The 22,716-nt window shown below is 40.3% G+C and overlaps 1 protein-coding gene across 1 annotated transcript in view; it reads left to right on the forward strand.

Moving 5' to 3' along the window:
- Positions 1 to 22,716, forward strand: part of ncam2 (neural cell adhesion molecule 2) — a 488,348-nt gene that overhangs the window by 415,588 nt on the left and 50,044 nt on the right. The window contains exons 8-12 of the mRNA XM_030747061.1: positions 5,723 to 5,868; positions 16,295 to 16,445; positions 18,096 to 18,283; positions 19,334 to 19,430; positions 22,016 to 22,189. Of these exons, the coding sequence (XP_030602921.1) occupies positions 5,723 to 5,868; positions 16,295 to 16,445; positions 18,096 to 18,283; positions 19,334 to 19,430; positions 22,016 to 22,189 (756 nt within the window). The remainder of the gene's footprint in view (positions 1 to 5,722; positions 5,869 to 16,294; positions 16,446 to 18,095; positions 18,284 to 19,333; positions 19,431 to 22,015; positions 22,190 to 22,716) is intronic.

The following is a 22,716-nucleotide window of genomic DNA, read 5'->3' on the forward strand; positions in this document are numbered from 1 at the left end:
GCAGCAAAAATTAACCAGCTGTTAATGGATAAGACACACCCAGAATGGCTGCCTGAAGGCCAGACATTCCTGATCCCAAAGGATTCCCAGAAGGGACTGGTCCCATCCAACTACTGTACCAGCCAATAACCTGCCTCAGCACAACATGGAAGGTCCTGTCAGGCATCAAGATGAACAGGCATGTGGCTCAATATGGGGCCCAGGATGGAATTGTAAAGAATACCAGAGGAACAAAACAGCAGCTACTGGCAGATAGAGCAGTCAATCGAGACTATAAGACCAGACTTACCAACCTGTGCACCGCCTGGATTGATCACAAGAAAGCCTATGCCTCGATGTCTCACACATAGATCCCGAAATGCCGACAACTGAACACGATCAACAGGACCCAAAGAGCCTTCATCAGGAACTCAATGGGAATGTGGAGAACAACACTAGAGGCTAACTTCAAGCCAGTTGCACAAGTTACCATCAAGTGTGGGATTTACCAAGGAGATGCTCTGTCCACTGCTGTTCTGTTGTTGCTAACTGTTGCTAGCTACAGGTACAGCTAAATATTTGGGCCTGTACTGTATTTGTTCTTGACTGTTTCAGCACCTAAGTGTTGTCAGCAATCCAGTTTGATAGCAGATAATTCTTCAGCTATCTGAAGCATCAACAGTAAATGTCAGATTTTGGAAGAAAAAGGGTACACAGATACTACAGTTTTCCTGCAACACTTTCATCTATCTGCAGACAGACTCAGTAGTTTGCCACAGTTTGCATGATTTTTTAGATCTATTGTCAGTAGTCTAAGAAATAAAGCATCCTCTTTAATGGGTTTTTCATTCTGCAATTTGCACAAGTTGGCTGAACACATTATGAACACATTGTGCTCTATTTTTCCTTCTTTCTGTTCCCCTGGATCTACTGTTCCTGTTCTTTATGGAAAATGTAGGCAAGAACAAGACAGTGAACTACATCACTAGAAAATAACAAAAATATAATAAAATGATAATGATAATAGTGAATCACAGTGGATTTTTCAGTTAAACCCTCTAAACTCTGGAGCATTATAAGAGAGATCAGGGATGGCAGGAGAGAGTCTGTGCTGACATTTGCTTTGTGGATCTGCACAGCTGAAACAACACATACATACATCATAATTATCAGTTACAGTCAGTACCTCATTTTGCTTTCTGATACCTGTCAGTGGGTGGGATAAGACCTTCATGTCAAATATTACTACAGAGAGGGTGAAAATACTGTTTAGCTGCATAAGGAGGCCTGCTCCTGCATTAACTGTCTACAGGCAGCCAAGAGACGTCAATGCAAACCATCTTTATTGGTCTTTCATGAGCTAACAATGTGTCAAACTATGCATCTATGTAATTTTGTTCTCCTTCTGACACATTAATGGCTCTTTCACAGGCTATAGTTGGGATTGAGCCTGTCAGAGCTGACACCGTGCAGTAGGAAAATACAACATTTACAAGTATAATTATTATAATACCTGTAATTAGAATAATTAAGTGTAATCAGAGTTATTACCATGTGTTAGAGGAAAATACTAATAGTTTTTTTTGTCATGCTGAGTTAAAGAGAAACTTAAAGAAGTTCATTTAAATTTAGAAACTGAACAGAATAAACTTCACTTAGTAAAAATCCAAGGTCAGCTGAACTCAGGATTTTTATCTTGTAGCATAAAGAACGCTTCTCATTTAAAGAAGAAATGTTTTAGATAAAGTGTTATTAATAGCATTCCCTGCAGAGTGTTTTTTTTTTTTTTTTTTACCCCATGCTTGACAAATGACACATTTTCCATTTAATATTTGCATGATGAAGGACATCTGGGGCAAACAGCTATGGATAAGGTGGTGACGAAGAACCCGTGCAGACCAGTTTCAGAGCTATTAACAATTTTATGTGTTTGGGAGTCGGATGATTTTGACTGTGTGTTTGTAAATTTGCACACAGAGAGCCGTCAGAGCATTCAGTGGTGCTTCTAACATCTTTCACTCTGCAGACATCATCTTGACAAAGAAATTGCATCTCATTATGGCACCTTAAAGCAAAAAAGGAGAGGAAAAAAATCCCAATGGTTGAGATAATTTTGTTTCTTCTCTGTGTGGCCTTTTTGTATTGATTCAAAACAGAATCAAGCAGATTGTTGCGCTATTCTCAAGAAAAGGACACTTGATTCTGAATGAGTTCTGAAGTGCGCTGATTTGTTGTTGAAACAAGTAAAATTATCCTTGCTACTGGCAAATCTATTTGACTTGATTGAGGAAAACAAGATTTGAGGACTTGGTTGCAGACTAAATAACCCATTAGGGTGGTTGTTTGTGCTAGTGCTGGAATTTTAGAAGATATATGTTTATTGTTGAGGGATTTTTTTTTTTTTTCTTTTCGGTTTGTTTTATCCATTTTGCCTCATGGATATTATTATACCAGCACTGAGACCGAGCATAGGGTGTCATACTCTGAAAATCATACCAATTGAAGAGATGCAATACCTACCTGTAAACATAACAATGCTACTGATGGCTGCCAGAATGCTTAAAGAAATCTGCTAACCTAAGCTGACATTTGACTCATCAATGATAAGATGCTTTCTGCACATGCTGGCATATGGAGAGTCAGGATGTCAGGGTTTCAGGAAACAGGCTTAATGTTAAACTTTAAAAAAAAAGAAAAAACCTTTTATTTGATAGTATGCCACAGTCCAAAAATAAATCAAAGGTACACACAAGGTAAGTAAACAGACACAGGGCTTTAAAATTGAAAAAAACATAACATCTGTCACAATTTACACACAGACTTATTGGTTTTGTTTAAATTCCCAAAGTTGGTGTGTGCAGTGAGAGAATACTGAAGCATTGTGGCGACTCGTGCCCAGCACTGAAGCTGCATTAGCTGATTGGTGCTTTATCATCAGCTGCTTGGCTGCCAGCAAATTTACACGTCACACGTAAACATTTTTGATTAAAAAAAAAACGAAAAAAATCCCAAATGACCCCAATAACCGGGACCACAAATGTCTACTAAGCTGGACATTTTTGTACACAGTGCTACAATTTTGTGCTAATGTGTATACATGCATATCCTGATTCTGATGTGCATTTGCAGTGTCACTTCCCTGGCACACATACCCAGGGGTTAAAGTGGGATTTGGCAGGTGGGGGAACCCTAAGACTGGGTGTAGCTGTGCAGCGTAGAGTTAAAGAATTATTTAGAAATAAGTCACATAACTTGGAAGATTTTTCTTTCTGGCTCGTGCTGCTGCGCCAGTCTTCACTTCTCTCTGTGGGTTTAGCCACCTGAATTCATCTAGATATAAGCAGATGTTTCACTTAGAAAATCCAAGGTCAAATGAATTCAGGATTTTTATCTTTTAGCATGGCTGATTTCCAGTCCCTAGATAGTATAAAGCTATTATAAAATGTAAAATTCAATGAGCTTATCAGCTTAAATATAAATTGATGTCTGCTACCTTTAATGTAGCCTAAGACTGACCATGAACAATGTGCTGCAGCAGTCCAACATAGTGCATTAGTGTAAACTCCACCACAGTACTGAAAACTAACCGGTTTAGCCTGCACAGAACTATATCGCTGTGCAGTAACCCCTTGTGTTCACTTTTTTCTGTAGTTCTAAAGTACTGCAAAAACACAGGTTTATGGACATTTGCATCATGAATGCATCATAGGAATAAGAAGGGGGGAAAAAAAACCTCTGTGTTGAGGGCGTCATTATCACTGAAAGCAACATCAGGCTGGAGGACACAAAAAGTTCACTCATGCAGCAGTAATATGCATTAACCTGATTATCAGATTGAATTGCTCGTTAAGTGAAGGTGCCAGAACTCAAAATGTCTGGCCCACTTTAACCCCTGCACGTACCCGATTTAATTGCTAGACATTTGTCTTGCTGTTTTACCTCCTAATACAGTAATCTGGCCGACCCCTTTTCTTGTTAATTGACTGCTTTTGTTTTATGTGCATTTTGGATTAATATCCCCAGATTGGTGCAGTTGACCATTCCCTAATCCCCTGCCCTCTCTGATAGGCAAACGACAAATACTGAGTTACTGTTCTTAAGAAGAGTTTTAAGGTATCTGTACTTTATTCGCCTCTTTGCTTTTCTGACAACTGTTTTTTTTTTTTCACTTTTGCTCTCAACATTTTAACACAAATATTTCTACTTTGTACTCCTTGTATTATTATTTTAAAAAAAAAAATGCTCATTACTTCAACACATGCGAGGAGTGTTATTGATTATTTTCCGTCACCACTCGCCTTCCCAACATCAAACCGATTTAAACCTAAATGGAGGCAATGATAAAACATAAAAGACAATCCCAGCGGTCTATCTCAGACAGAGATGAAAGAGGCACAAAACATATTTGGGGAACATGAGCACAAAACAAACGCGTGCGTGACGAAGAAAAGTGCAGTTGGTGACATCATGACAGAAAATGAAGGTCAGGTAGCTTTGCACAAAAATAGCTGGTACAGATGTCCTTCAAGAAGCTGCTTTTTTGTTTCATACTCACAGAGCCTGTACTTTGTCACTTGGACTTGAGTAAAGAAGTTGAATCAGTACAGTAGCTGTGAAACAAGAACCTTTTAAAGGGCAGATGCGCTGATATCATGCTGAACCTTTAAACCCACACGTCCCATTTACCATCATCACCACATGAAAATAGGGGAACATTTATTCTTGAAAGGTGCAGCCGGTTAGACATTTTTGTGAATGTGAATTCAATTAATTTAATGTTGAGATTAATTTTGTTTAGCTGTCTTTGTTGGTAATTTGTGCTTAAGTAGTTTAATCACTTACTTAAAGACCTTGTAGGGAGAGCGATATCTGTGTGGCTGCTTGTGTGTATGTTTGTGTGACCCCATGTTTTGACAAGCTCCCAAAATCCCTCAAGATGGCTCCTTCACCTCGAGGTTGAAGCCATGTGAAATTGCCAAACACTCCCCAAAGATTCCCCCCGGGCGGTGTTAAAAGCCTTCAGTACAGTAGTCACTATTTCCCGTTCACTTCCCTTTGCCTTTTGGATTTTCTGCCATGCTACTTTTGCAAGCACCCTGTTAACAACGTAAGTGCAGTGTGTGCGTGGGGAAAAGAAGAAATAATCCATGATTCATGTGACATGCTCTGTGCCCTTGACATGCATCAGGTTTCAGGGCTTGCTTAGAGCATCTTATCAGGAGGAGGCGAGCGGGGACCAGCCCCCAACGGCACGCTTTTCAGCACTTATCGCGGTGCTCACCCTGTGCCAAAAGCAAATCACACGGTGCTGGAGAGCCATCCTTCCAGACAGAAATCTATATTTATTTAAAATAAAAAAGGCGGAACAGTTGATTTGTTCTTTCAAACTTTAGCAAAGTCAGTTTTCTCATCTAGGCCAATGAGTCTGTGCAAAATAGGCCAGAGGCCATGCTTTCTCACTATATCAAACCTGTAGAGTACAACCGCAGTGTATAAATGATCTTGGCCTACACTGTCAGTACCAAAGTCATGCATCAGCTCGGTGTTTAAACCCCGTGGTATAGCCTTCATCTTCTCTCTCTTATGAGTCAGATCTTTGACAGTTTCTCTCCTGCTCACCCTTTAATTCACTTCCTCCCTCACATCTTTTCTTTTCTGCCCTTCTGATCTATTCTCCTCTACTCACTTGTTACATTTTTCTCTTATTTACCTTCTCTTCCCCCTTGTCCTCTGTGATCTCCAGTCCAGCCCCATATCACCCAGCTGAAAAACGTGACAGCCGTAGAGGGCAGCGCTGCCATGATCTCCTGTGTGGCTGAGGGCGAGCCTCTGCCTGACATTTCCTGGAGAAGAGCCAGCGACGGTCAGACCTTCGTGGATGGAGACAAGGTAGAAGCTGCCAGAAAATCCATCTGGCTGTGTGTGTGTGTTTGTGTTCATCATCATACAGCACTGACTGGAATTGCAGCACAAGTGCCGTGCCCATAGGATATGAATTAGGTAGGAAGGATTTATGGGAAATTTACTAGGTTTGCATACCAAATGCACTGACAGCCATAAGCTGAGACATTAAAACCACCTGCCCAATATTGTGCAAGTCCCCTTAGTGCCACTTCAAAAGCTCTGGTATGGTCATGTGACTTCTGGGGGTGTCTGCCACCTGTTGGTTCTGAGGGTTTTGGGCCTATGTGGATCACATTTGTAAAGATTAGTCCTGCAGATAGTTGATGGGATTGACACTTCTGAGTTTTGACACCACAAATCTTCTGGCAATGGCACACGTAAGATGTGCCATCCTGGAAGAGTTTGATTACCTGTGCAACCTCTGTAGAGTCCAGGTATTGCCTCACGCTACTAGTAGTGACACTGCCCCTAGCCAAATGAAAAACTAGTGAAAAAACAGTCCGAAAAGATGAGGAGGAAAACAACACCAGTGACCTCCACCTGTAAAAACATGCCTGTTTTGGAGGTTGTCTCATCGTTGCCCCTCTAGTGCACCTGTTGTTAATTTCATTAACACCAAAGCAGCTGAAACAGATTAACACCCCCCCTCTGCTACTTAACTGACCAGATCAGTATCCCAGAAGTTTGACTTGATGCCATAATCTGATTAAAAATTCTTGGTTTTGAAATTATGATGTTTACTTTGTATTTCAGGTAAGACACAGATTTTGGCAACGTACGTATGTACATGGATGGGAATTACATTACATTTTGAATATAATCAGAGGTACAAAAAAACTAACATGTTGCCATTTTAAAGACTCCAATCGTTTGGCTGTCAACACCAGACTGTGTGGCCAAGGCCAAATAAAACAGTGTATGTACTGGTAATGCACAGAGGTGTAAAGAGAGAGGCGCTGCTGGTTTTATGGAAGCATCACTTCATTCAATTTCATTACAGCTTTGTTTCTAAGAAGTCACATTTTGTCTCTCATTGTGGCACGGCAGATGGCTCTACCAGTGAGCCTCGGGCACTGTTGCTATGGGAAAAGCCAGTCAGCGGTGTGAATCAAAACACTGCAGTCTCTGCAGCAAAACGCAGAGCTATACTTCACTGAATTCACCCACAGCCAATGAAGAAAATAAGGAAGAACTGAATATGCCATTTAAATATGCAAATCTTTATTTGCGGCTGTGTTTTCCTGTAGTTTGAAATATGTCTTTGAATGTGACATTACTACACTCGCTCTCCAGTGAGAGCCTTGGATTTGCCAAATGTCAGCTGTGAGGAGTTTCACTAATGAGGTTTTTTTTTTTTTTGGAAGATTTAAATGAAAGAAAGGTATCCTAAAATTGCCTCAGCTCACACAAGGTCGTGGAGTCACTTAACTGGAGTTACAGCTTCAAAAGCAATTTGAAAAGGTTTTCACGCCACAAAGAAAATATCAGGTTTTGTTGTCATGGCGACCATTAAAATGTCACATTTTTTATTTATATGAAGAAAAATGGAGTCTTTGTGCTTATTACTGCAGACCACAAAGAAGCAACAGCCGACAGTAATGGCTAATTACTCCTATACGTCCCTCTTAAAATTAAAGCAGATATAATCATTCCTATCTGCCGCACATGAAATGCAGCCATTCACTGCTGCGACTGCTGTACAGTAAAGAATGATTGATCCGGATCTTTTCTTTTTGGCAAGATTTTATTTTCATGCTCTGTGAAGCTTCAAAGACAGCGGCCCTCAAACAATGTATGCACATTCACCTTCCGGTCACACTTTGCTGAGATTATTATCTCAAGGGAAATCAGTAAACATTTTTATTTTGGTTGCCCTGAGCATAAAGAAGCAGGTAGGACCTTGAGGTTTTCAGGGCAAATGTTTCAGTTTGTACTTTCTTTCTTTCTTTCTTTGGTGTCTCTTAGACTTGCTGACATTGTATTTAATCCGGTTTAAGAAACTGAAGGGACGCAAAGCTTCTGTTTTTATATGTTTCTCCCAGCATCCATTATTCACTTTCTCCATAATAATAACAGTCGCACAAGTGAGACACAGAAGGAGCCATTTTGTTGAAATAGTAATTATTCTTGAATGGCATGCCATCAATGCCAAAACCATACGCACTCCCATCGCAGTTTCCGTGGCAGGGGGTTGAGACTTTCAAAGAAGCAGTTTAAAAAAAAAAAATCCAAAGATGGCAGCCGTTCTTGCTCGGGAAAAAGGTCATCGCGGAGATAAATGAATGTGTGCATCGGCTCGAATCGCTCGGGTTGATAAATCACAGCCGAAAATGAGAGTAAGTGCTTCTCTTCCCACAGCAAATGCAATTATGGAAATGCGCAGTGCAAACCAACACACCTAAACATACGCAAAGACAAACACGACTCGTGCAGCACGAGGCGTGATGGATGGAGGCAGTCATTTAGGTTCAAAGCGGGATGTTCCTCTCTCAATTTGCTCTCCAATCTGCATATCCGGTCTGCACACACTCATCTCTTGATGAGAGTTGTTAAACTTAAAAAGTCTTATTTTTCACTCGATACATAATGTTGCTTCCATCCTTCTCATTGTCTGTCAGCTAACGCCATGAACCTCGGTATGGGTTGCAGTTCCTGGAATTTAATTATGAAGCGAGGCAGGATTTTATTCAAGGTATTCTTTCATACCTCGGGTTTTGTTTTGCAGATGAGCAAAGTTACAAGTCTGCTGTTGTAGCCATTCAAAATATCCAAGTAAAATGTATTTAATCTGCACCTTTGCTTAAATGACTGCTGAATAGATTGACATACTTGCTCTGCTTCACCTGTAGATTTCACAGTGAAACCTTGAAATGAGGAGAGATCATTGTTCTACATTTGATACCTGGGACCTGTTCTACACAAACCCAGGATATCTTTTGTGTTTTCTGACGTCTCTGTGCTGAAAGACTGCAGATATTCTAACAGGCCCACCATTATGATTCATAACTTGGTAAGGCCAGGTTTTTGAAATGTAGCTATGAACACATTCACATACCAAAACCACGGCCCCAGTCATCGAGGGGGCGTTGAGTACATCGCGGTACAAGGAGAGTTGTGTATTGCAAATCCTTGTGTTGTAGCATGGAAAGGATGGATATAGCCACCATGAGTTCACCCAGTGGTGTGGTGGTGAGCACTATTGCCTCATAGCAAGAAGGTCCTTGGTTGAAATCCACCAGCTGGCTGGGGCCGCTTTGTGTGGAGTTTACATGTTCTTCCCGTGTCTGTGTCGGTTTACTGTGAGTAATCCAGTTTCTCCCCACAGTACAAAGACATGTATGTTAGTTTAAATAGGCCGTAGGTGTGACTGTGAATGGTTATCTGTCTCTGAGTGTTAGACCTGCAATAGATTGGTGACCTATCTATGGTGTACCCTGCTTCCTGCCCTATGACAGCTGAGGTAGGCTCCAGCCTTGCCCTGAACTGGCTGAGTGGAAGAAGATGTATGTTTGAATTTCACCCAGTGGTTTCTGGACTCCTGTTTTGAAGTCTCAGTTTGAGCAATTTTGCTTTTGCAGAACGAGTGGTTCTGATTGAAAAACAAGGACACAGAGCACTCATGTGGCAGTGACCTATTGTTCAAAGGTATTTTTTTATTTTATTTGCAACCATGGTTTACAAAATAAACCTGAAAATAGCAACTGACACGATAAACTGAGATCATAAAACAGAAAAGTAGGATCATGTTCGCACAGGCTTTTATACTGTTGGGCACCTTCCTTGGAAGAGTCTCACTCTGCGTGTCATTAGAAAGAATGCAGGTTTAAAGCTTTACTCTTCATTCTATTTCTTCGTTTAAATTTGATTCCATTCCATTTTATTATGATAGTAACAATTCTCCCACCAGCATCATCTCCAGGCACTTTACTATACACTCTATGATATGATATGATGTGCAAGACAAATTCAGCCATATTCTTTTGCCAGTCTTGAAAGAAAGTAAAACCGATGTAAAAGTATAGTACTGTGCAAAAGTCTTGAACCACCCTTCATTTCTTTATATTTTGATTCCTTATTTTTGGTTGTGTTTGTCAAGTCACTTAACACTGAGCTATGGCTTATTCAAGCATAAAAAAGGCACTTAACTCCAGGGATGAACCAGTGGTGTGTCTAAACAGTCAACTTTGTGTATCTATCTATCTATCTATCTATCTATCTATCTATCTATCTATCTATCTATCTATCTATCTATCTATCTACTGTGTGTATATATATATATATATATATATATATATATATATATATATATATATATATATATATATATATATATATATAGTGTGTATACACGCAGAATACCATTGCCAAAGCCTGGAGTGTACATTTGCAACAGTTTGAAAGCAATGCATGATGAGTGAATAGCAGCTTTAGAGAGTTCAGGCTGTGATTTTCAAGCTTGTTAGAATTGTGCAAGCTCTGTTTTTGTATTTCCATGTACTTTTGCACATGTTTCAATAAATTGCTGCACCCACTTCCCATTTTTGTAGCAAAATATAAAGAAATAATGGATGGCTGAAGATTTTTTTACACAGTACTGGATAATTCATCCCAAAAGCTTACTCGCAGATCTTACAGGGCCTAAAGAACAATGAAGTTGCTCTGAAATTGCTTACAGCGAGCACGTACGTTCCATCCTTTCAGAGACATTTTCCCTCACTGATGCTTGTCAGAAAAAGCCAAAAGGTTTCGTCTCTAAAAACTAAATCGCCTCTTACCGTCTTCAAGGAATTTTCAAGCTATTTTTCAAGACAATTGATCAGTCAGTTCATCTGTTATCTCAAACATAACCTGTCCAAGAGTTCCAGTTACAGAGGCACTGTACCCAGAAAGAAACTAAACCTTGTTGCTGCAGTCTCTTGCTTCACAGTACAGGCCCTTGGTCACTGCAACAGTCAGAAATAGATAATAGCAGTGTCTAGGAAATCATTTCCTGTCACATCCTGTGTGAAACCCCTTGTTGCCCTCCATTTCCTTCAACCAAGAAGCCATTATTAAATGTCATTTTGTTGTTGTCTTGAGGTTGAGGGGATGCAGTAATCATTATAGTTGTGCAAATATGAAGACCCCGTGTTCGGCCCCAGCACCCAACTGTTAGAATTAGCTACACTTGCCAGAATTAGACTAGCTGTATTTCCAGCCTCGCTGACATTTACAGCTGACATTTTTAATATCTGAAAACTCTCCAACAATTGGACTGAAATAACACTGGAGCAGACGCCAGAATTCCATTTGAGAGATTGCATTAGAGATGTAGCTTCGTGTGTTTGATGTAGCACACAGACACATGCCTGTTTTTGTGATATTATGGATGAGATATGGACAAGATTTCATATGTCTGCCCCTTTTATGCCTGCTCATATCTACCTGCTTGTCTCCTTTTCATCGTCCCGATTTTTTTTAACACTCTTCTTTCTTTTCCTTTTAATGCATGTCTTTCTGTTGGTTACTGCTCGTCTGCATAGAGTACCTACAGCAAGTCTGCAGTTGCAGCAACATGCGTGTGCCTGTGTGTGTGTTCACGGGCGTGCATGTCACACTGCTGTGTTTGCTTCTGCCCTCTCGCCTCACTGTCCAACTGAGCTGCATATCAAACAGGCTGTGCTTTTGGGGGCTGAGTTCGTCTCTAGACACAGACCCTGTCAGCTGGCGCGCGTGGGGTGGGGTCGGGGGGTGGGGGGTTGCAGGGAGGCGGTGGGGTTAGCGAGTAATTTCCTGACTCAGAAGCTCTCTCCTGGAAGATTTCCTCTTTCTCCTCTTCCTCCTTCTCCTGTCTCATCAAACCACCCCCCAACCCCTCCTCCATCCTTAGCATTCCTATTCAGCACACACACTCTCAATGCCATTGACCTCAGCTGGTGAGGCAAACAAGCAAAGCCTGCAGTGGCAGCACAAAGAGACCAGATCCGAGCCTTTAAACGCCGCTTCACCTCATTGGTTGATAGCATTGCGACGATAAGAGCAAAGATAAGCCATTCTAAACAGGATAATGCCGAAGCAGTCTACGAGCGACAACATAAAGAGTGTGTGATTCAAAGGAGGGGGGGCTTCAGGGCCGAGGCTTATGGGGCTTAGACACATAATGAGTATTAGCTGAGGTGGGGAGATAGAGGGTGGGTTGGGGGGTGTGGGTGACAGGAGGGCAGTAGAAGAGGCAGGATATACATTGATTTACTGGGGAAATCTATGAAGGTGTGCAGAAGGTACACACAAATACACACTGAATATGCTAACATACAAGTAGATGGGAATATAGAAAAATGAAAATGGGCATATATGGGCAACCTGCAAGATTTTAGCAATGTAGAAGGGGTAACTATTTATAAAAATTATTGTAATTACTAAGTAGTAGTTGGTGTACGGAGGTGAAATTAAGGTGAAATGTGTTTCGATTGTTACTTGTATTGCAACAGGTAGTTATTATTTTTTTAAACCTCCAGTTAACACTACAAAAAAAAGCTACAAAAGCACTGTGACGTATTCATTTATCAAGCAGATTTAAAAGAAGCCTGATTTGAGTTTCAGTCTCAGCTTTTTCCCCCTTTTTTTTCTAGAATTCTGCTTCCTTTATTAGTAACACATCTTCAACACTAATTTAACCGGAATCCTGTGGTAACTCAGCCCTGGAGCTAAACTCTTCTATTTTCACTCTTAATTGACTAATTAGTTGGCAATGAGGTGTAAAAGTTGGGATTGAGATGAATGTTAGTCAACCAAAAGTCCTGATCAGTCATGATACCACCACAAAGCTTCTTTGCGTGCGTCTGTGCATTTGTTGACCAGTGTTTTACTACGCAAATGCGCCCCTGATCGCGATCCCTCTATTTTCCTCCCTCTATTGTCTTGCTGCAAAAAGCTACACCACCGCAAGTATTGCTGATTATGTGGGTCCATTTCATCGTACCAATTCAGTGTTACTTAGCAGTGATAGCACAATTATAATCTGCCGCTGCTGCCTTTAATAGCTGCGTATTTTTGTGCATGGAGGCTTCAGAAGGCCAGGAAAGATTGCTACTATACTGCGTCATGTGTGTTTCAGTGGGTACTTACATTAAAAATACCCTCCAGCACTCCCAGCCTCTATGAATAATAAGAGCTCAACTAAAACTATGTTTCTTATTCATGGCAATACCTTATGTGCAAATAAATGTCAGCCAACTTCATGACAAGAAGTAGCAACAATGAATCAAACGTGTGTGCCCTGTGTTGATGTTTATCATCTGATTTAACTTTTATGATGATGTATCTTTTCACATAGCACAAAGACATAATATCTTTCTCTGCACTGATAGGAGATAAATTATCTTTAAAATCAGCCGAAACAAAGGTAGAAGGTAACGTTGTTTGAAACGGATCTTCCACTTTTTGTATGACCTTCAAATCCTCTGCTGCAGGTCTCTGTTGCATCAACTTCTCTGTCCACAGGCAGTACCACTGAAAAGTAGTTTCTCTGGGGGTCACAGAGGTTATCTGATGACAGCAGTCTGAAGGCTATGGTCGTATCATGTCTGCAATGAGGATGCTCCTGGGGTGTTTTTTCTCATTACGGGGGGATGTCGATTACTGGAATGATAGCCTCGTCTGCCGTAATTGACCCGTTGCTTCAAATTGATACCATCTGTCTTCATACAGATGTAATGACCTTGTAATAAATCGACAGTTTATTGCATTAACCCTGACTCTTCGTGACAAGTGACGATTGCCTGCAAAGGGGGGGTCAAAATGGATCAAGGGGCCGTCACTCAGCGGCGAGAACAAAGTTGGACCAACAACTTTCTCTGACTTACTCACCGACGGACCCGAAGCCTTTCTGGATACCTCTCTGTGATTCTGCTGCATCGCTTTATAGCTTCACATAATCATGAATATGACCTTAGTTAAAAATAGCATCATATACACCTTCAGGCATATTATAAACTGCCTCAAACCTATCATCTCCTGTTTCAGCAGCCCTGGCCTATCTGGTTAGTTTCTCCTTTCTGCTGTGAAGCGCTGAGTAAACCACTTAGTGCAATAACTGTGTGAAAGCTATAGCGCTGTAACGAGGAGTTCCATTCTGCATCACAAACAAAGCACACAGCTAGAAACTGATCTTCATCCTCCATTGTCTGAGTTTCAGCTCTCTAAGAGATGCTGTTTATGTTTAAAATAATGTTTTTAAGTGTTGGCATAATGGTTCATTTTCAGCTGTTGATGAATGGGCCGATAAAAACAACAAAACATTTAAAAACAGCATCTAAAACATTACAGCAGAAAGCAAATGACCGCCTTCTCTGCCCCCATAGGATCGTCCACAGGCTTCTGTGCAAGGCAGCACCCCCCCCTACTTTTTTATTACGTACACTAGTGGATGCGGAAGCACTCAGGAGAGCAGATTCTTGATTACATCTTCTCATGACACTGCAGCGTTGACTCTTTTGAGTTTTTCTTTTATCTGCTGGGTTCACAGTCTGAACGGCGTTGTTATAATCTGTTCTGAGATCACCAGAGTGAAACAAAGAGATCTGGATTCTTTTAGCGACCAACAAATCCCTCAGGAAGCAGCACGTATTCTGCCTTTGTATGAACATTTTCTTCATTGCCATTTGTTCAACCGACTGTTAATATAAAGCATTAACAGTCAATACAGTTTTTTTTTTTTTAACATGGTGAATAAATAAATAGATTTTATTATGCTTTATTTCATGTTTAGCCTTACTTTTGTTTCATATGTTCGCTTCTGTTTTTTATGGGCTGCTTCAAATTCATTTAGACCCCTAGTCCACTGTAAACAATGTCCTTACGTAATTGAAATTAGTCCCTATAATTTTATTTTTTAAATTTACTTTAGCGTTAATGACTCCAGGTGAGTGCTCACATTTGGGGTTGTTGTTCAGATGTGAATAAAACCTGTTTTGCTGTAACTCTGTGGTGTATGGCTCACAGGAATGCAACAAAAAGCTAACTTTGTTATTTTGGTGTACTGTTATGCAAAGTCTGACTAATGTGAGATTTTAAATACTGATACTGAAATTTGGTGATTTAAAAATCCGATACTGTGGTATAGTGGCCGATATTTTGTATTTCTTTCTATCAATATTCTATTTTTCTATATTTTTCTATTTGCTGTGCAGTTACTTATTAATTCATTTGCCACTGCTCATTACTTATCTGCTCGGATCAGCTGCTTGTTGTGTCTACAGCCTTTCAAACACGTGTTGCCATCAGTGGCAAACCATACAATGTCAACACTCATAACATGGTTAAAAGGTTTCTTTTAAGTTAGGTCCCGCGTTTACTTTTTAAATTTTCATTTAATAACTGTAATAAATGTCCATAGCTACAAAGAAGAAGTGATTTTTGGCTGTTCCTTTATTCATGAGATTTTCGCCAAAGCTTTGCATGTTTGACATGGCGGCGTTTTTAAAGCTGGACGCTCTTCTTGGCACAACCTCAAAAGGATTTGTGTATCTGCTGATAATATCAGTCCACTGATGAATAGCTTTGACTTTACTGTGAAGTTCATGTGATTCATTCTTCTTAAAAAGTTTGGATAATTCACAACTCATAAAGTCTCTCTTAAGTTGAGGCTGCCTAATTTTTTTTTTTATATATATAAGATGTCAAAGCCTGCATATCATGTTTTACAGTGTTGAATAAGCTGAGTTAAATATTTCTTGACTATGAATATAGCATATAGAGGAAGTACTGGTACATTTATAATTTCATATTTAAGTCATGGATTGTGAGATTAACTCACAGTAGACAGTATATTAAAGTGGTGGCAGCTTTTCGGTTGTCTCCTAGCGCCTTGAGCACCTGTGCAGGCTTTGGTGTTATGTCAGTAACAGGAGACCGAGCAGGCAAACAGTATCTTGGTTTAGAAAAAAAATCATAGAGTGAAAATAAGTTTTAAGCTTCACAACCTGCTTAAAGAGGACCCGCTATGTCGTTGTTTTTTGGGCTCTATTAGAATCTCCTTTGAATCTAACCTTCTCTTAATATGTCTGTCCCTCTCAAACAGAAGCGTTGAGCAGCAGGTGTGTGGGATTTCTGTGCTCACAGCCAGACTTGTTTACCTGAAATGACCATATAAAAAGATATTACTGCTTTATGATATAATACAGTTTGAAAAAAAAAAAACTGTCTGAAATGGAGTATTTAGAGCAGTCTGAAGCCGGAGCTATTGGCTTATAGGGATTGCTAGCACATATGCTGACTTTAATATTTGAAATATTTGCCATAGTTATTATACATTATAGCATACAATGTCTTTAACCTACTTATTACATATGGATGTATTTGTATTGTGTTGAGATCAAAGTTATCGTTGTGACCAACCTTATGTTGCTTGTGGTTGCGTTTGTGTCCTCAGAGCCAGGACGGGAGGTTTGAAGTCCGCGGCCGTCACGGCAAGTCTGTGCTGACCATCAGCGGCGTGAGGCTCTCCGACTTGGGTCGATTCGACTGCGAAGCGCTCAGCAGGATCGGAGGTCATCAGAAGAGCATGTTTCTGGACATCGAATGTAAGCAAGTCCATTTTGTGATCGGTGCTTAAATGCTACACACACACACTCTGAGGCATTTATTTTTTATTAGACTGCACATGTTTTTAACAGCAGGCTTCTAAGAATTGAAGATATTCAAGCAACAAGTTGTGTAACATTGCCCATGGGTAAATTGCAGAGGAGTGTTGTTTTTGCAGAGCCCTGGTCACCTGTTACAGCCTCTTACAAGCCTCTTCTTTCTGCATTTGTGTCCGCTCGTTCCAGCCCCTACCGTGGAAATGGGACACATAAACACATTTAAGCAGAGTTCAAAAGTTCAGTCATGCTTAGTTCTAATATTGTAATTCTTTTTGTAGTCTGGCTGGGTGTGTGTTTTTTCTCTCTGAAAAGCATTATATCATTATAAACAAGTCACCCACTACGCACACTGCCTCCAGAAGGGTTAATTAGTGAGAGGATATCATGCATCGCCTTTCTTTTTTCTCCTGGTGACAGCTCTGTTCCTTCCCGATGAGTGCATCCATTCCTCAGTACTGGTTGTTTAGGGTTATTTGGGGTGGGCTCGACCCCTGCTTAATGAGCTCTGAAGCAAAGATCTCCATTTTGGCCTTGGAATGATTAGGTTCATTAGGAGCGGGGCTCTGTGCAGTTTGTTTTTTTTCCTTTTGGTAGCAATTGATTCCACCTTGAAGCTCAGAGGAACAACAAAGGGGGAGGCCAGGCAAACAAATATATCCAAAGAGACAGCGAGGGAAAAATGAAGACCATATCTGCGTTGTCATATGGAAACCAATTTTCTCCTTCTCAGGCTGAGTTGACTTTTGGGCTCATGACTTCCCCCCCAAAATTTGTTTTGCATAGTTCTTGAAAAGTTGACATTTTAGGAAAAACTTGTAAGAAAAAAAAATAAAAAAACCTCACATCCATGCACCCACTCTCCAACCATGAAGCAAAGTTGCTGTCATTACACTGTAAACTTGTTTTGCTGGAGCCACAGCTGACAACTTGCACTCTGCAGAGAGACACAGGCTGGGAGTCTGAGTGTGGAGGGGCTGAGCCAGCCGTTGCCACCGAACTAATGAACTCATTTACTAAGTCACTGCGGGCTGCAGGGGGATAACACGTCCTCGTCTGTGACAGAGAGCCAGGCATCAATCTCTTTAATGGAATCCTGCAAGCGAGCATAAAACAACCATAATGCCTCTCCGACTGAGCGGGGCTGACTGGGCCGAAAGCTCGCCGCTGCAGTCGTCCATTACTGCCCTTTCTATTTGCCAGCGCCAATGAGCTTCTGTTTGCATTCTTTATTCTTATTCTTGGGGGAGATGATCGTAATGGAGACCCCCACCCATAGCGTGAGGTAGCGCCAATTAAGTTTAAGTTTTCCTTTTCAACATTGCAGAAGGAGTTCAGGAAGCAGCAATTAAATGTTTTTTTTTCTCTTCTCCCTTTAAGGAATGTGTGGGTGAAGCCTCAGCAAGTTATATTTTTTTATGTCTTTGATCATCCAGCACAGCTCCACCTTTGAATTTGAGTGTTTAATTGGCTGCCACAAATTCCAGACACACCAGCAATTACTCCTTTAGCAATTCAGGTCTCATTTTAGTAAAAAAAAAAAGCCTTATACATGAGGAAGGTGTGAGAAATAATGTCATCTGTTTTGTCCAGATATACCAAAGTTCCTGACCAACCACACCATTTATTATTCATGGGAGGGGAATCCAGTGAACATAAGCTGTGATGTGATGTCCAACCCACCTGCCACCATGTTGTGGAGGAGAGAGCGCTTCACTATCTCAACAGAGGGTACTGCCAACATGCGAGTGCACAATGCGGAGGGCAAGTCTGTACTGGAGGTGAGTGCGAGTCCTCTGGTGGTGGCGGCAGTCAGTTAACAGGCTATGAGACAAAAATGTGTTTAAAAGATGTTTTAATAATTAATCTATTAGTGTGACTTATCAAATAGAGGGAGGGTATTTTCCCAAAAGTCTTGGGAATCATCAGGATGGTTTTTTTTTTTTTGGCAAATGTGAAACGAGCCTTTTGGTCAGCAGTGTTTTTTTCCTTGGAATTCTCCCATGGATGCCATTTTTGCTCAATCTCTTTCTTATTGTTGAATCATGAATTCTGACCTTAACTGAGTGAGGCCTGCAGTTCTTTAGATGTTGTTCTGGGTTCTCTTGTGACCTCCTGGATGAGTCATTGATGAGTTCCTGGAGTAATTTTGGAAGGTCGGCCACTCCTTGGAAGGTTCACCACTGTTCCAAGTTTGCTCCATTTGTGGATAATGGCTCTCACTGTGGTTCACTGGAGTCCCAAAGCCTTAGAAATGGCTTTGTAACCCTTTCCTGAAAGTTTCTTTAGATTACTCCTTCTAGCCTTTATACTGCTTAAAGCTGCGTTATTTTCCTCAGTACTCTTATAGTCATAGTAGGGAAAATAGTGGTTGGAGACCATGACCTGACCAAAAAGTAGTGCAACCATGTGCAATAAACTTGCCCTCTTGTTGCCTTTGAATTGGTTGTTTTGAAGACAGCAACCACTTGCAGTCATTTGCCATCTTAAAGGCGACTTTGATGCATCAACATGGTTATAAAATAGTAAGACACTTAAGAGCTTCCTGTGGCTAAAGAAAAGTCTAGAATTTAGATAAAAGATCGATCTTTAAACCTAATCTATGTCCTGAAAGATACCAAAATCATCTACAGACCTGTGAGCTGCAGAGTCGGGTGGTAATTCTATGTTAAAGCATCGAAATTTCTTACATTTTATTGAATTCGTGTTGGCGCAGCTGTACTTCTACCTTCCAGTTTGGTGAGCACAGTTGCGGTAAAAGCAGAGAAGTCCAAGTTAAATCGTTATTTTCAAAATGGGTTGTGCTTGATTGTAACATTTTCTGTATCCAGGTGACTCCTATGTCCGACAGAGACTTTGGCCGTTACAACTGCACAGCCAGGAACAACATTGGAGTTCGATACCAGGAGTTCATTTTGGCCCAGGCAGGTGAGTCTGCAGAACTGCCACTATTGTGTGTGCCCCTCTTACACGAGCTAATGAGACTAGCAACTTAATTTCAAGTCCAGAATGTGTGAATGTCTCAGGGACCCTGCACCTTTTGAATAACTGCTCTTCCAGTAACTCCAACCATTCAACTGCTTTGTAACCCTCTACCTCTCTACTAATGGTAATAGCCTTATTTGCAATTCTCAGGAAGATAAATTCCACTACAACTCCCAACCCCTATTCAGCCTCGCCTAATCTCAAATAGTGCTGGCTGATTTACCATACCCCTCGCTATTTAACTGAAGTACTCCCTAATTTACGGTAGCACAGGCTAATACACAATAGTGCAGTCTAATTATCTTTAGTGCAGATTGAATTGCTCTGGCTAAAGGAAAAAGTAGTGAGCAAAAAGCTGACCAAAAATGTCATCTTGCAGGAAACAATGGGTTTTAGAAGTTGTTGTGACACTTAACAATTCAGCAGACGCACACAGGAAAACACACTGTTAAGATGTAGTAAAAGTTTGTGTTATTAATAATTAATGTGAGACTTTTCTTATGTAGAAACCCATATATACTGCCCTCAAAGCTCAATTATAAACCACTAGAAGCATCTGAGCGTGTAAATATGTTTGCTGTCAGTCAAACTGTTCTGAACTTTGCATTGATGCTTTAACAGTAAGAATTACTCATAAGACCAAAATAATTCAGGAAACTCAGAGGTCTTAAACAGAAGCATTTATTTCAGTGAGCTTGATATCAAGGAGAACAAAGATGACCACACGTTTTGAAACTGCATATTGCCACCCAGTTCTTTAACAATCTTGGAGTAAGAGGACCTAAAAGTGGGACATGTGAAGAGCAGATTTAAAGACCAATAATCAAACTCTTTGATCCAGAATGAGGCAGGGGTCATACACAGGGAGACACGCAGTGAAGCAAGTAGGAGTAGGCAAAAGAAAGTGTCCATAAAAACAGTCCAAAACATTATCTACAAGGTGGATCAGCAGGAAAAAAGAAAAAGAAGAAAAGGAATTAAACAAGGGACATTAGGAAAATGTGTGGAAAGCTTGACTGGAAAAGTACTTGATTAGCAAGTGAAAAGCAGGAGGAATATATACTAAGGACAATAATGACTTATGTGGCACACTAAAGAGTGATTGTGGGGCAAACAGTCACAAAGGAGAGAAAGCTACTGACAAAAGTGTAAACAAACTAAGATTAACAAAATAGGAAATTACATCATATCTAATATATATTTGTCTCCTTCTGCAGATCTATAATTGGTCCATCCAGTTAAAAAAGGGCTTACACAACTCTTGCACTTTTAATCTACATGAATAGAAATGTTATGTGTTCAAGGTCCTATCGTTCCAGCTAAAATTAAAGAACAGAGGCTCCTCTCTGGCTCCCTTGAAAGCTCACCAAACCAAGAAAGAATCTTTTACAATGTCTATCTTTTAGTTTGATTACCGGAGTACTGCTCCCTTTTTCCTTATTTTTTAGTGCTGCTAAATGTATATGTGTTTAAAAATATTAGAAAGTCTTCCATTTGGAATCACATTAGTCAGATTAGTCAGTCTAAAAGATTGTTTCATCCATCTGCAGTAATTATTATTTGGCAGTATGCAACCCCCAAAACCAGAATGCAACTCACCTCCCCTTCCGCACACTTTGCAGCACAGGTCAGAGCTGGCATGGATGACAGAAATGACACTGATTATTCATTATTTGTGTTTTACAAAGCTGAGCCAGCGGCAACTGCAGACGGGCTCAAGCAACTTCGGTAGCTTGGGTAGTAGGGTGTGTAGAAGGGAATCAGCTGAGCCATCAGCTGGTGCTTGCATTGAGATGAGCTCTTATCAGCTGATGACCTGCAACTGCAAGCTAAGCCTGACTTTGTGGCCTGCATTGGTTGCCTGAATTAACATTATGCTCATTGTGGTTTTTATCTATGGGGCGGAAACCTTAGTCTGTCAGTCTTTCTACCTCTTTGTTCTAGACTGAAATGTCCTACCAACAGTGGGCTGTATTGCCTGAACCTTTTGTGCATACATACATGAAAAAACACTGCTTTATAGATTTTTTTACCCATTAGTACATTCCTTGACACCAGGTGTATTTGCAGTGTTAGGAAGGTTAAACGTCAATGGGATATAATAGGCAGAATGAAAGAGTTGTATTAAACATGAAATGCACCTTTGAACTTTAAGAACCCATAAACTAGAACGGTCATGAGATCCATGTTTGTAGTTCTGATTCCTCACTATTTGACGGATTAGTCTTAAATAGTTTTTGCATGATGATTGATGTTGCATAACAACTAACAAATAATTTAAGGGTTATATCTGGTGGTTCCAGTCTTACCCAATTATTCCCTTTCTCTATACAGTCAGTGTAGAAGGCAAAGGAAAAGGGTTTTTTCAATGCATTCCTAAGTTTGTGAAACAGGATTTCCAGTTCCTGATACCATGCAAGTGGATTAGACAAGGCTGGTTTCATACCAAAACAACAAGCTTGCAAAGGGAAATAATTAAATGGAAATTGTCTGCTTGTTTGTCTCATGCCTTTATTTTGTGTTTCCAGATGTGCCATCAAATCCATACTCAGTTCGTCTGTCAGCTGTCTCCCAGCGCTTAGCAACCGTAACATTTATGAAGCCAGACTCTCATGGAGGTGTTCCCATCAGCTACTACCTGGTCCAGTACAAGGAGGTGGGCTCACAGGACTGGAGGGATGTTAAGTCACACAGTGTCCAGAGTAAGTATATTTGAATTTTAGCAGATCAGTGAAAAAGCATTTATCTGTTTACTTTCTCACTGTATTTTATGGAAAGCCAAAGGTGTGCTAACCTAAGACACAAGGAGGATGAAAGCAGCGATCATTATTATGGATCCTTAAATTCCAAACTTCATGACCACTGTGACAAAAACTGATTCTTACCCATATCATTGTCACTGTAAGCCTTCTGAATTGTCCAATGATATAAAAAATCCCAACTCTTTTATAGTCAATGATGTTGTGGTTCAGGTCTTTTAGTGCATTTTTTTTTTTCAAATTTAATTTTGTAAAGAATAAAAATCAAACAACAACACACTGAAACTTGTTTAGTCTGTAAACAGGAACACAAAATGATTCCTGTGAATAACGGTCAATAGTTTTCACAGGAAGTACTCTCTACCAAAAAAAGTAGTCCCTGCAATTTTTCTTTTAGAATATACTTGTTGTTTTCTGTTATTCTTCATGGATTCTACTAATTGAATTTGAGACTTAGATTAGAAAAAACT

The sequence above is a fragment of the Archocentrus centrarchus genome, chromosome 2, assembly GCF_007364275.1.
Source record: "Archocentrus centrarchus isolate MPI-CPG fArcCen1 chromosome 2, fArcCen1, whole genome shotgun sequence".
Lineage (NCBI taxonomy): Eukaryota > Metazoa > Chordata > Actinopteri > Cichliformes > Cichlidae > Archocentrus > Archocentrus centrarchus.